Genomic DNA, 13,447 nt, shown 5'->3' with positions numbered 1-13,447 from the left:
TTTGCAGCTAAGGGCATTAACTCTTCCGGAAGTATTCACCGGATGTTGACGTTTTCACCGACTTGTCAATTTTTAGGTTATTTTTATAGCTAAATGACAAAGTGCTGCTCTATCTAGTTACAAGCTGCATTAACTTTTACACGGAAAATTAATATTTATTTGTCATTGTTAGATTTATGTTAATGCACGAAAGAAAATGTTACTTTTAAACTCATAAAACATGTGCATATTTTGGGCGTTCAGGTGTCACGATCTCGCAGTGACAGAACGGTAGCCCAGAGCCCAACTCTCTTTCATTATCGTTATATCTATATATCACTGTCAGCTGCGTCGGTTATTCATGCTTTGCAAAATCTTTTCATGCAAATCCATTATGGAGTTATAAGGAATTCGTTGGTTACCAATATTATTATAAAAATATTGACAGCGATAAAATTGCAGACTTGTCAAAGTGAAATCAGTGTTATGGTGCTTAAATTGTAATTTCTGCAACCCATGACTTAACACAACATGGATACAGATATGTCTGCAAGCGGAGGAGGTGACCCGCAACCGTACATTAACGAAGGTTTGCGTTTGTTTAACACTTTACATAACACTTGAGTGTGTCTTGATAGCACTGTCGCTGTTGAATAAATTGCAGCCATAGATACTTGCAATGAACCTATTTTATATAGGTTTTCATGAAAAAAGTTGGCTCAGATTAGAACATGCTAATATGAAATATTCAGGCATGTGTGCACTGTTTCTTGTTTCACTTTTTAAAAAAACATCTGGTTGGTAGGTAAGGGAATATTGTATTATAAAATATCTACTGTACTGGGGTTGAAAGAGCTTGAATATCCTAAAAAGGTTACAGGAACTACAACTATGTATATGAAAGGTTGATTGGGGCTGTATTATCTCCTTTAATAAGATTTGTTAGTTTAGAAATACATATGTATTTAATTTTACTTTAGATGCAAACAATATCTGTTTCTAAACATTTTCTTCAGGTTGGTAAGTATGGATTATGAAAATTTCTTTTTCACACAACCATACAATTTTCTATGTGACGTTTCGATGACTAGTACGATATGTACACTGTAACAAAACAAAAAAAGGCCAATCAAGGATAAGAACAAAACCAAAAATCAAGTGGTCATCCCATATATAAAAGGTATATCTGAAACCATCCAGAGGATATATTGACGTCATGGCATAGCAACAGCCATGAAGCCCCATAAGACGCTTCGCAATATCCTAGTACACCCTAAGGATAAAAAACCTAAAGAAAACTTTGCAGATCGTGTATACAAAATTGGATCCAAAAACTGTGACGCGTTGTATATTGGAGAGACTGGAAGGTATTTTGGGGTCTGCCTAGGTGTACACCAGAAACCAAAGAGTCCCAGATAAATAAATCGGCAATCACAGACTATGCCACACAGAAAAATCATGTGGTTGACTGGCATAATTCCAAAGTTTTGGACAAAGAGAGCAATCTGTTAAAGCGGCAGATAAAGAAAGCCATCTGGATACACCACAGTGGGCCAGTTCTAAATCGAGATGATGGGGCTCAAAGACTTTCGCACATCTATGACATATGCTTACAGCTTAGCCGAAATCGACATCAATTTTGTGGACAACTCATACACATTTTACACCTTTGTGTGCATACCTCTTCACTGGTCATTTCTTACTAGTCATTGAAACGTCACATAGAAAATTTTATTGGTTGTGTAAAAAAGAACTTTATATAATATATCCATATGTTGTATAAATGTGTCCCATATTTTAATGAGCAATTTGACTATCACTTGACATCTGAACATTTTGCCCATTGATGGAGAGTGCATACAAACTGTGTTCAACAGATTATATGATGGGTGAAGAGCTATCCCCGTCTCTAATTTGGTCTTTAGTGTGTCAAATATGATCGATGCCTTATCATACAGAAGACTTTGAGGGGATTTGATTGAGATATATGAGATAGTGAACAAGATTTACAACAGAAACATCTGTAACTTTAAGCTTTGGAATGATGATACCACCAGAACAGCACAAGGAGAAACTAGAAGAAAATATTTGCATGTTCGTCATCAAAAAATTCAACATCATCAATTTACATGTTGTATCCATCTGCATGTTAATTATGAGAAGAGATTAATGTGGGTGCTCTAGTACAATTAAGGGTTTTTGGGTCTTATATAATTATATATAATTAGGGCATATTGAAGAAACCAAAATAGATCTCCTGGCCCTGTTGATATCCTGGCCCTGTTGATCTCCTGGCCCTGTTGCAATGCTGGGGCTTCCATTTTGTTCTCTTCTATTCTACCTACTTTTGTTTGTTTTCAGCTATGTCTCCCTAGGCAACCATCTTCATATGATCTTGGGTGTGTGAAGGTATCGTTAAGCCCCAATGAAACCAAAACTCTACATACATGTGTATAGTGTATATTTTGAAAGACACTTCTTGAGTCAATAGTCCTAAATTTTGTGTTCATACTGGCTGCATTGATAATGACATTTGTTTACATCAGACTCATCTATTCCATCTGTTGGAATGACAATTATATAAATGTATGGTTGGATTTAACTGGATGTTACATCTGTAAAATGTTGTCCTTAACGGTTTTAATTTTTGCTCCATCCTTTCCACAGATTTTCCCTCAGATGGAAATGAAGATGGCCAACTCTTTGAAAGTACAGAGGAGCCAGAATTTGAATTCGATGAAAGTGGCTTAGAACTTGCAGCAGATGACGGTAATATTATTGATGAATTCAATTTTTATTACATCATGAGATTTTTATTGACAAAATGTTTTCACTGTTGCAATATTGTACTATAAGAGCTTGTGTCAGCGGTCCATGTGGCTTTTTATCAGGAAGTTATTAACATAATTCTGTATATCATACAAATCAAATGTAAAATAGAATTGTTTTTAAACAGAAAAAGAAATTTCATTGTGACATATTTAGAAATATCAAATTTAGGAATATTTTTCTTAAGCAGTCGGGTTTGATCCTTTAACAAATGTTTGCATGTTGCATTGTGTAATTTAATCATATAAACTGTGCATGAATTAAAGTGATAGATAACATAATTAAAATTGTCATTAGCTCTACAATATCCCCACTTAAACCAGATACTGAATTGTTAGGAAAAGGTCAGCAGCATGGGGCAATTAGAAAAACGTTAACTCATGACAGTCACATCTGTACTGTATAGATATTCCTCATAAAGCCCAATCTATTGTGTATTATAAATATTTCTACTATTTTTTCTCTCTCTCAAATGACACTATCCGAATGTTAGTCTAGTATTACAGTCTAGAGCACTAGGGAACCAACCACAGGTACATGTTTACATATTACAGTCTAGAGCACTAGGGAACCAACCACAGGTACATGTATAATTATTACAGTCTAGAGCACTAGGGAACCAACCACAGGTACATGTATAAGTATTACAGTCTAGAGCACTAGGGAACCAACCACAGGTACATGTATAAGTATTACAGTCTAGAGCACTAGGGAACCAACCACAGGTACATGTATAAGTATTACAGTCTAGAGCACTAGGGAACCAACCACAGGTACATGTATAAGTAATTATATAAAGTACAGGTTCCTAACACTCTCAACAACATTTGTGATAGATCTGAAATAATGTGAAGTTTAAAGTGATATAATTCACATCTGATTCTTTGACTGAAGTACAATCAATTCAGTGTAATTTATCATTGACAGTGGGGTAGCTAGTATGGTAGTTGCTGTACGCATGTGTTTTCAATTGTTTATATTAGTGATTTGTGTGTTTGATTTCTAGGAGACATGGAGTGTAAGTCTATTTTCACTTTGTTGATTGCATTTCTATAATTTACTTTCATTTATAAGCTATACTGAACCTAACTTTATTTTCGATGGTATATATAGATATCAGTGATTGGTCTACAACCACATATTCTGTGTTATTACAAGATGTTGTATGACACTGGTTATAACTAGCAGAAGCAATTTGCTGTACAATATACCTCCTTTGAGAGGTGGACATGTTTTATAGGAGCACACACTCAGGGCCCTACCCCTGACATGCTCCTATTTGTCTAAGACATTGAAATGTTTTATCTGAAATTATAATAATAATTTGCAGAAACTGTTTTGATATTTTTACAGAAATGTCATTGTGGTCATTGTTTGGAAGTAAATAACATGCCTGTGAAACTAAAGACCATATTAGTAATATAAAAAATCCACATATTCCTTATTTTTTTGTATGTTGAATTGATATGAATTGATACAATTTTATCAAAAACTTAACCACATCATGATCACTGCTTAGCTTTTTGTAATATTATTGGTTGGATATTCTCAGCTCATTTTAACATTAATAATAAAATGTTCCTTGTTTGGTACCCAACAAGTCTTCTGCCTTTTTGTGCTAATCCAAAACTCCAAGATGGAATCAGTATTCTTCTCTCAGGATCACCCTAGATAGTACCAATAGAGGGCAATACACTGAAATCCATCAAGGTATTTGGGAAAAGGGACCCTGATGGTCCGAATTAAGAAAATCATTTGTAGCAATATTTGAAAAGGGTTTTTAAACATTGAATTAAAACATAAAATGACTTATTTGTTTGTATTATTGCTTTAAAAGGGACTTAACCTGATGTAATTCTTTATAAAAAAAAAAGATCTAGACAATTTGAAAAAGGAACAAATGTACTTAAATTTTCATACGCCTATCAAAACTTTTGATGGAACGTATTATGGTATGGGAAGCATCGATCCTTCTGTCTGAGTTCCATCATGATGTGATCTGTGCATGTTTACACACAATTAATCAGGCTTCAAAAAGACTGCATCTAATACATGTCCTGAAAGTGGGGGGTATGAATTCCACAAATTTGTTCGTTTATTTTACTTCCATAACTATTTAATGTAGATTACAGAATTGTGTTGGACCTGGAGTCCGATTTGTCACTGTTCACCACCTAGATGTCAACAGCACATGGATGTAATACACAACATTTTAGTTGAACACAAATGATTTTTGCAGTGTTTTCACAGACACGTACCTAATGAACATTTGGTTGCTGTGAATTATTGTTTTGTCAATGGTTGATACAGATTTTCACTGAATTGGTGATTAATTGCTATCAATTAGTAATATGTAGGTTTTGTATTCCTGGGTATAAGGAACAATGGCAGCCAGCTATGCAGCTAGTGTTTACTTATGTGTTGTTTTTGTTGTACATCAGCTGCTTGTGACTTAGAGGAAGAGCTGAGAGGTAAATATTGGGGAAATTAGCACCAATTCTGTACAGATCACTAGAAAATCACTGTCACAAGCTTTACATATATGTACAGACAACGCCTTGTGTGACGATGGCTGTACCAGCTGCCTTACTCGTCAGTTGGGTCCATGTCAACTTAACCTCCTGTTGTACATACTTTTGTAAAACATTGTGATAATGATTTTTAATACCTTTATTATTACAATATTAAAAACACCGGGTCAATTCCTGTACCCTAATTATCTTTTTTTATGCTTTGTCCAACATACTTTCCATTTACTTATGGTAAATAAATTCCTTCAAGATATTTGATAGATTTCCTCCAAATTTGGCATGAAGCTTTTGGTAATGGGTTTTATTATCATGACATGATATGCTGATTCAATTCGTTTTGTGTTATGTCATTCTTACCAGACACTATCGGATGTTCATTTTAGTAGGTCAACATTACATGGTACTGTTATGAGCACTTTTAACGGAACACAAACACAACGGCGCTTTCATGAACATGTTCAGTGTGGTATACAAAAAGTCTGATCTTCAAAGTCTGTATCTGTTGACCACAACAACCTAAACTTGATCGGTTGCCATTCAGACTCTACCACTACACACCTGTATTTACTGTCTCCATGGAATCAGCTATCTGTTTGGAATTTCTAATGCAATTTTATATTTTTGGCTCAAAAAGGTTCCAGAATGATTTGAAGATTGTTTAAAACCTCTTTCTCTCAAAATAAATAAATAAAACAAATATATAATTCATGGTAAAACTCCTTTAATGCGAGTTTATTGACTTAGTATCATATAGTTCAACACTTGTGTACCCATACCTTTCTTTGGTGAGCTTAACTAAAAGTTCTCTGTAGGTTCCAAGTAATATCGCTGTGCAATATTCCAACATAAGTGGCGTCCTTTAACCCTTTCACCCCTATGTAACTTTAGTAGACTCTACCATGCATTGATATGGATGAGTCCATTATGGTTTACAGTGGTGAAAGGGTTAAGGTATATTCTTGTGCCGTGTTTTCCCCTGTGCATCCTGACCACCTAAAGCTGTATAACTGAGCTGTATCCATTGATAGAGCAGTTTGTCCTGGTGGTTGGATAGTTTTAGGTTTGCTGCCTTTATCTTGTCTTATTTCTATCTATGTGTTTAAATGTGTCTTTCATGAAAGTAGAAAGATTATATCTTCTGCAGGACTTGTACAAAACCAGTATAGAAAGTAATTATTTGTGCATGAAAGAGGTTTTTAGGGAAGTTTTAATGCTCGGTTGTTTTGTGCTTTCCATTTTAGATATGTATGGGAGTACAGGAAATACTTTACCACTGTTACCCTGGGAGGTGGACTTGTGTAATTTATCAGTATACATCTGATCAGTTTTACCTGTCCTATTTTATTGCTATTTACTAAAACTCGGCAGGATTCCTTTCATCAGCCGTCTCTTTCTATACCTTTTCAGTGGATACCGAGTTTCACTGTGAGGAAGTTTACATGTAAATAAAAGCAAACTACAGTGCAGTTATGTTGGAATGTCGATATTTAATATATAACATTTTTAGCTCACCTGTCCGAAGGGCAAGTGAGCTTATGCTGTGCGCAACGTCCGTCGTCCGTCGTCCGTCGTCCGTCGTCCATCGTCGTTCGTCGTCCGTCGTCAACTTTTTCTTTAAAACCTATCTCCTACTAAACACCAAAGAGGATTTCAACGTAATTTAGTCTGAAGCATCACTAGGGGAGGGCAATCATTTCTTAAATAAATAGGGGTGGTTCGACCCCTGGGGCCAGGGGGTCGGGGCCCTTAGGGGAACTTTGCTAAATTTGCTTTAAAACACATTTCCTAATTATAAACGCCAAAGAGGATTACAACCAAATTTAGTCTGAAGTATCACTAGGGGAGGGGAATCATTTCTGTAATAAATGAGGTTGGTTTTACCCCTGGGGCCAGGGGGGCAGGGCCCTGAATGGGAACCTAGCTATATTTGCTTTAAAATGCATCTCCTCCTAAACGCCTGAGAAGATTTCAACCAAATTTAGTCTGAAGCAACACTAGGGGAGGGCAATCATTTCTTAAATAAATGAGGATGGTTCGACCCCTGAGGTCAGGGGGGCGGGGCCCTGAAGGGGAACTTAGCTATATTTGCTTTAAAACGCATCTCCTCCTAAACGCCCCAGAGGCTTTCAACCAAATTCAGTCTGAAGCATCACTAGGGGAGGGCAATCATTACCTAAATAAATGAGACTGGTTTGACCCCTGAAGCCAGAGGGGCGGGGCCCTTAATGGGAACTTAGCTAAATTTGCTTTAAAACGCATCTCCTGCTAAACGCCAGGGAGGATTTCAACCAAATTTAGTCTGAAGCATCACTAGGGGGGGGGGGGGGGCAATCATTTCTTAAATAAAGGAGGAGGGATCGACCCCTGAAGCCAAGGGGGAGGGGCCCTGAAGGGGTACTTAGCTAAATTTGCTTTAAAACTAACTCCTCCTAACCACCAGTGAGGATTTCAACCAAATTTAGTCTGAAGCATCACTAGGAGAGGGCAATCATTTCTTAAAGAAATGAAGTTGGTTAGACCCCTGAGGCCAGGGGGGCAGGGCCCTGAAGGGGAACTTAGCTATTTTTGCTTTAAAACGCCATCCTAAACGCCAGAGAATATTTCAACCAGATTTGCTCTGAAACTTCATTGGGGGAAGGCAATCATTTCCTAAATAAATGAGACTGGTTCGACCCCTAAGGCTAGGAAGACTGGGCCCCAAAGAGGAAAATTATCTAATATTTTGATTTAAGAAGCTAATATTCCCCTAATTGCCTGAGTGGATTGTACAAAATTTGGTCAAAAACATTATTGAGGAAGAACAAACATTTCTTAATTGAATGAGGTTGTTTTGACCCCTGCGGTCCTAAGAAATGGTACAGCTAGATTATCATATTCTATGGTGTAGTTTTCATAAATTGTTAAAAACTGGTTTCTAGGTTTATAAAAGCCTATAGTTGAATGAAAATTTAAGTATTGCCTAATTACACCCTGTAATATGACATATTACTTATTTCAAAATCTGTTAACATGGCAACTCAATGGAGGCCTCTGATTAGTTGAAAGTCAGATATTGTGGTCCCAGTACTAATGCATTAAGTTGTAATGACTTAAATATAAAACCAGGTGAGCGATACAGGTCCAATGGACCTCTTGTCTTGCATGTTCTCATGGACTTTTTTTCTGTAGTCCATCATTCAAGCATTTTAGAAAGAGATGAATATGCAGGAGTTTTTCTCTGACTTACTGTTCTTGCGTGTACATGTGATGAATTCGCACAACACCTGTAGTCCTAGATCAATACAGGTTAGAGCTTTAGATTAATATTTCACAGGACACTCTTAACAAACCTACTGCTGTATATTGGGTGTCCTTATACATTGTAACAGTCAAGTTTTTGAAATATTTATAAAAATTGGAAATTTTGTGTAAAATCTCCAAATTGTAACTTACAATTTTCATGTTCACATGGAACATCCTGTTTTACCACAGACTTTGATTGATTTCTGTTTGATAGCTACAACAGCTGGTCTGCATGTATAAGTAGACAGTGTCTGACACATGTCTATAGATGAATGTGCACTGCTAGCCCGGCTAACCATTGAGTGTGATTTTCTGATCTTGTATACCTATCAGTAATATATGATTATAGCATTATACTGTACCAGGGTATGTTGCTGACAGTGCATGTTCTCAGACTTGTCACTGATATAAACACCTATATTGATGTTTAACAGGCGATCAAATGTTCAGTATAATGCATGTTCTCAGACTTGTCACTGATATAATCACTTATATATTGATGTTTAACAGGCGATCAAATGTTCAGTATAATGCTCTACCTCATTCATTTATTAAACAATATGCATAAATGTTAATTACTATATTTCTTTGAAAAGGTGAATTAAAATGAAAAACGTGACTATTGTTAACAGCAATATTGATATAGTACAGCAATTTGCTAGTCATTTGGTGTATTTTCTTGTAATTAAATGATACAGAATGCTGTGACACAGATTACGTATGAGGTGGAGGTTGTCATGCTAGGTCATAGGTTCACGTCACCACTTCTACAATAAGTGTGTTCTCTCAGATTATATAAAGGTATATGTATTTGAATGCTTTATGAATCAGTGTCAGATATCAAGGTTAATGTTATCAACAGACTCATTTCAGTTTCCTAGTACATATACTAAATGTATTATTTGAAGAAGTAGTTGTCATGTAATCAAATCTGCACCTGGGATAAGTTAAGAATTTCCTTGAAGGTGATTTTAATTATTAAATCTTTGTATCACAAATATAAAAAATCTGATTTTAGACTTAGCCAGGGAGAATTCAGAAGGCAGTGCCTTCCAGAGTGGCTCTATAACTCCTGATGGACTCATTGATGAAGACTTCGAAAAAGAGCTGGGAACACCGTCTGTAAGTATTGTATTAGTCAAAGTGAGTTGTTTCAGGTCAATACCATTAATTAGATACACCGTCTGTAAGTATTGGATTAGTCAATGTGAGTTGTTTCAGGTCAATACCATTAATTAGGTACACTGTCTGTAAGTATTGTATTAGTCAATGTGAGTTGTTTCAGGTCAATACCATTAATTAGATACACCGTCTGTAAGTATTGTATTAGTCAATGTGAGTTGTTTCAGGTCAATACCATTAATTAGGTACACTGTCTGTAAGTATTGGATTATTGTTTTGTACACGTATAAGGTCAATTTAAGTTTACTTTTCAGATCTATATTGTTATTTAAGAACACCATCTGTAAGATTTCATTTTGGTTGATACTATATATAGGTAAGGGTATTTACAGTCATTTTGACATCTCACCTACAATTTAAGTGTCAAATCCTGTACCAGAAATAGGTTAAAGATACAGCTGTACCTTAATGTGTTGAATCAAAGCCTGTGTTTCTATGGTAACAGGATGGTGAGGAGGAAGATGAAGGGGAGTTTCAGGATGTAGCCCAACACAATATTCTTGAAGTTGCAGGTAAAAAAATTGTTCTGAAATTACATATAAAGATTACTCAGTGTTTGATAAAAGTTGACCAATCACATTATGCTAAGGTCATAGGCTAAGAATGTGCTCAATAGAGAGCAATATCAATTTTACCTAGTAAACTATAGAGAAATTCTTTTTATGTACGATTTAGCATATTAAGAGTTCTGAATCTTGTACCCAACTCTTTGCTGCTGATAAGAAGTTTTTCTCACTTTCTTAGGGGATGATGTTTATGGTCGAAAGGTGATCATCTTCTCCTCATGTAAGCTTCCATCTAGTGAGAAGTTAGACCATCAGCGACTGTTCCTGTAAGTGATAAAGGAAGTCCTGCTACTTGATTACTGAAATCATGGCAATTGTATAAATTGAAATCTATAAATCAGTACATGTGATGTGCATTAAATACAAAGCTTCTGTACTATTTGACTATATGTTTGTCACCTAGGAAGTAATCATATAGGCTTATAATGATAATATTAAAAAATATTTTCTTATGTATGAGAGACATATATGAGGTGTTGATTTTCGACTCTTACAATTCAGTGTCTTTGCTCTGAAAAAGTCTAATCACCTCTTTGTTATTCTTTATGTAATATTATAAGCCGAAAACAGGCATAGTCAAACCTGTCTATATAAGGCTTTGAATATCACTTTGTTTTGGACAGATATTTGAAGCACACATTGGACCAGTATGTGGAGAATGACTATGTGATTGTGTACTTTCACTACGGATTGACCAGCAAGAACAAACCCAAGCTGTCATGGCTGCTACAAGTGTACCGTGAGCTAGACAGGAAGTAAGTTGTCTGTAGTGTATGTAGTCTCAGACAGGAAGTAAGTTGTCTGTAGTGTTTGTAGTCTCAGACAGGAAGTAAGTGGTCTGGAGTGTATGTAGTCTCAGACAGGAAGTAAGTTGTCTGTAGTGTATGAAGTCTCAGACAGGAAGTAAGTTGTCTGTATTGTATGTAGTCTCAGACAGGAAGTAAGGTGTCTGTAGTGTATGTAGTCTCAGACAGGAAGTAAGGTGTTTGTAGTGTATGTAGTCTCAGACAGGAAGTAAGTTGTCTGTAGTGTATGTAGTCTCAGACAGGAAGTAAGGTGTCTGTATTGTATGTAGTCTCAGACAGGAAATAAGTTGTCTGTATTGTAGGTAGTATCAGACAGAAATTAAGGTGTCTGTAGTGTATGTAGTCTCAGACAGGAAGTAAGGTGACTGTATTGTATGTAGTCTCAGACAGGAAGTATGGTGTCTGTAGTGTATGTAGTCTCATACAGGAAGTAAGGTGTCTGTATTGTATGAAGTCTCAGACAGGAAATAAGTTGTCGGTAGTGTATGTAGTCTCAGACAGGAAGTAAGTTGTCTGTAGTGTATGTAGTCTCAGACAGGAAGTAAGTTGTCTGCAGTGTATGTAGTCTCAGACAGAAAGTAAGGTGTGTAATGTATGTAGTCTCAGACAGGAAGTAATTTGTCTGTATTGTTTATAGTCTCAGACAGGAAGTAAGGTGACTATTGTAAGTGGTCTCAGAGAGGAATTAAGTTGTCTGTATGGTATGTAGTCTCAGACAAGAAGTAAGGTGTCTGTATGGTATGTAGTCTCAGACAGGAAGTAAGTTGTCTGTAGTGTAGGTAGTCTCAGACAGGCGGTAAGGTTTCTGTATTATAGGTAGTCTTCGACAGGCGGTAAGGTGTGTAGTGTATGTAGTCTCAGACAGGAAGTAAGGTGTCTGTATGGTATGTAGTCTCAGACAGGAAGTAAGGTGTCTGTATGGTATGAAGTCTCAGACAGGAAGTAAGTTGTCTGTAGTGTATGTAGTCTCAGACAGGATGTAAGGTGTGTAGTGTATGTAGTCTTAGATAGGAAATAGTTTGTCTGTAATCTATATAGTCTTAGATAGGAAGTAAGTTGTCTGTATTGTATGTTGTCTCAGACAGGATGTAAGGTGTGTAGTGTATGTAGTCTCAGACAGGAAGTAAGTTGTCTGTAATGTATGTAGTCTCAGACAGGAAGTAAGTTGTCTGTATTGTATGTAGTCTCAGACAGGCAGTAAGGTGTCTTTATTGTAGGTAGTATCAGACAGGAAGTAAGGTTTCTGTATTGTATGTAGTCTCAGACAGGAAGTAAGTTGTCTGTAGTGTACATAGTCTCAGACAGGAAGTAAGTTGTCTGTAGTGTATGTAGTCTCAGACAGGCGGTAAGGTGTCTTTATTGTAGGTAGTATCAGACAGGAAGTAAGGTTTCTGTATTGTATGTAGTCTCAGACAGGAAGTAAGTTGTCTGTAGTGTACATAATCTCAGACAGGAAGTAAGGTGTCTGTAGTGTATGTAGTCTCAGACAGGAAGTAAGGTGACTGTAGTGTATGTAGTCTCAGACAGAAATTAAGTTGTCTGTAGTGTATGTAGTTTCAGACAGGAAGTAAGTTGTCTGTAGTGTAGGTAGTCTCAGACAGAAATTGCGTTGTCTGTAGTGTATGTAGTTTCAGACAGGCAAAAATAACCTCCATTCAGTATTTAGAGGATCATCCACAGAAAGTAACCTATCTGTATTATATAAAAGTCAAGTTACATTAGAACAGTTAAGATAGGAATAGTCTAGTTCTGTCAGCCCTGTACTCCAGCTATTGTTGTTAATATTTGTGTAGGTATAAGTTATTGTCTGCCCTGTACTCCAGCTATTGTTGTTAGCTCACCTGCCCGAAGGGCAAGTGAGCTTATGTTTTGGTGCGGCATCCGTCTGTCAGTCCGTCCGGCGTCTGTCGTCCGGCGTCTGGCGTCCGTCTGTTCGGCGTCCGTCTGTCCGGCGTCAACTTTTTGCTTTAAACAACTTCTTCTCAATAACCAAAAGGCCTAGGTAGATGATATTTGGCCAGTAGCATGCTGGGATCAAGGGCTACCAAGTTTGTTCAAATAAATGACCTTGACCCACTTTCAAGGTCACAGGGGTCAAATATGTTAAAATCTTCAAACAACTTCTACTCAATAACCAAATGGCCCAGGGTACTGATATTGGGCCTGTAGCATGCTGGGATGAAGGGCTACCAAGTTTGTTCAAATGAATGACCTTGACCCACTTTCAAGGTCACTGGTGTCAGATGTCTTTAAAATCTTCAAACAACTTCTT

The 13,447-nt window shown here is 36.7% G+C and overlaps 1 protein-coding gene across 4 annotated transcripts in view; it reads left to right on the top strand.

Moving 5' to 3' along the window:
* The first annotated feature begins 34 nt into the window (after positions 1 to 34).
* LOC110441556 (rho GTPase-activating protein 1-like) overlaps positions 35 to 13,447 on the top strand; it is a 35,872-nt gene continuing 22,459 nt past the window's right edge. Inside the window, exons 1-8 of one of the 4 annotated variants that reach the window (XM_021484737.1) lie at positions 35 to 568; positions 2,647 to 2,748; positions 3,815 to 3,826; positions 6,581 to 6,637; positions 9,640 to 9,743; positions 10,249 to 10,315; positions 10,548 to 10,635; positions 10,993 to 11,124. In XM_021484737.1, coding sequence (XP_021340412.1) covers positions 511 to 568; positions 2,647 to 2,748; positions 3,815 to 3,826; positions 6,581 to 6,637; positions 9,640 to 9,743; positions 10,249 to 10,315; positions 10,548 to 10,635; positions 10,993 to 11,124 — 620 coding nt within the window. In that variant the 5' untranslated portion in view covers positions 35 to 510. Of the gene's footprint in view, positions 569 to 2,646; positions 2,749 to 3,814; positions 3,827 to 5,249; positions 5,280 to 6,580; positions 6,638 to 9,639; positions 9,744 to 10,248; positions 10,316 to 10,547; positions 10,636 to 10,992; positions 11,125 to 13,447 lie in introns of all 4 variants that reach the window. The other 3 variants (XM_021484738.1, XM_021484739.1, XM_021484740.1) reach the window with 3 other exon arrangements.

This window comes from Mizuhopecten yessoensis, unplaced genomic scaffold (assembly GCF_002113885.1).
Source record: "Mizuhopecten yessoensis strain PY_sf001 unplaced genomic scaffold, ASM211388v2 scaffold716027, whole genome shotgun sequence".
Taxonomy (NCBI): Eukaryota; Metazoa; Mollusca; class Bivalvia; order Pectinida; family Pectinidae; genus Mizuhopecten; species Mizuhopecten yessoensis.
Note: the sequence above shows the minus strand (reverse complement) of the source record. Positions and strands in the feature narration are given on the sequence as shown.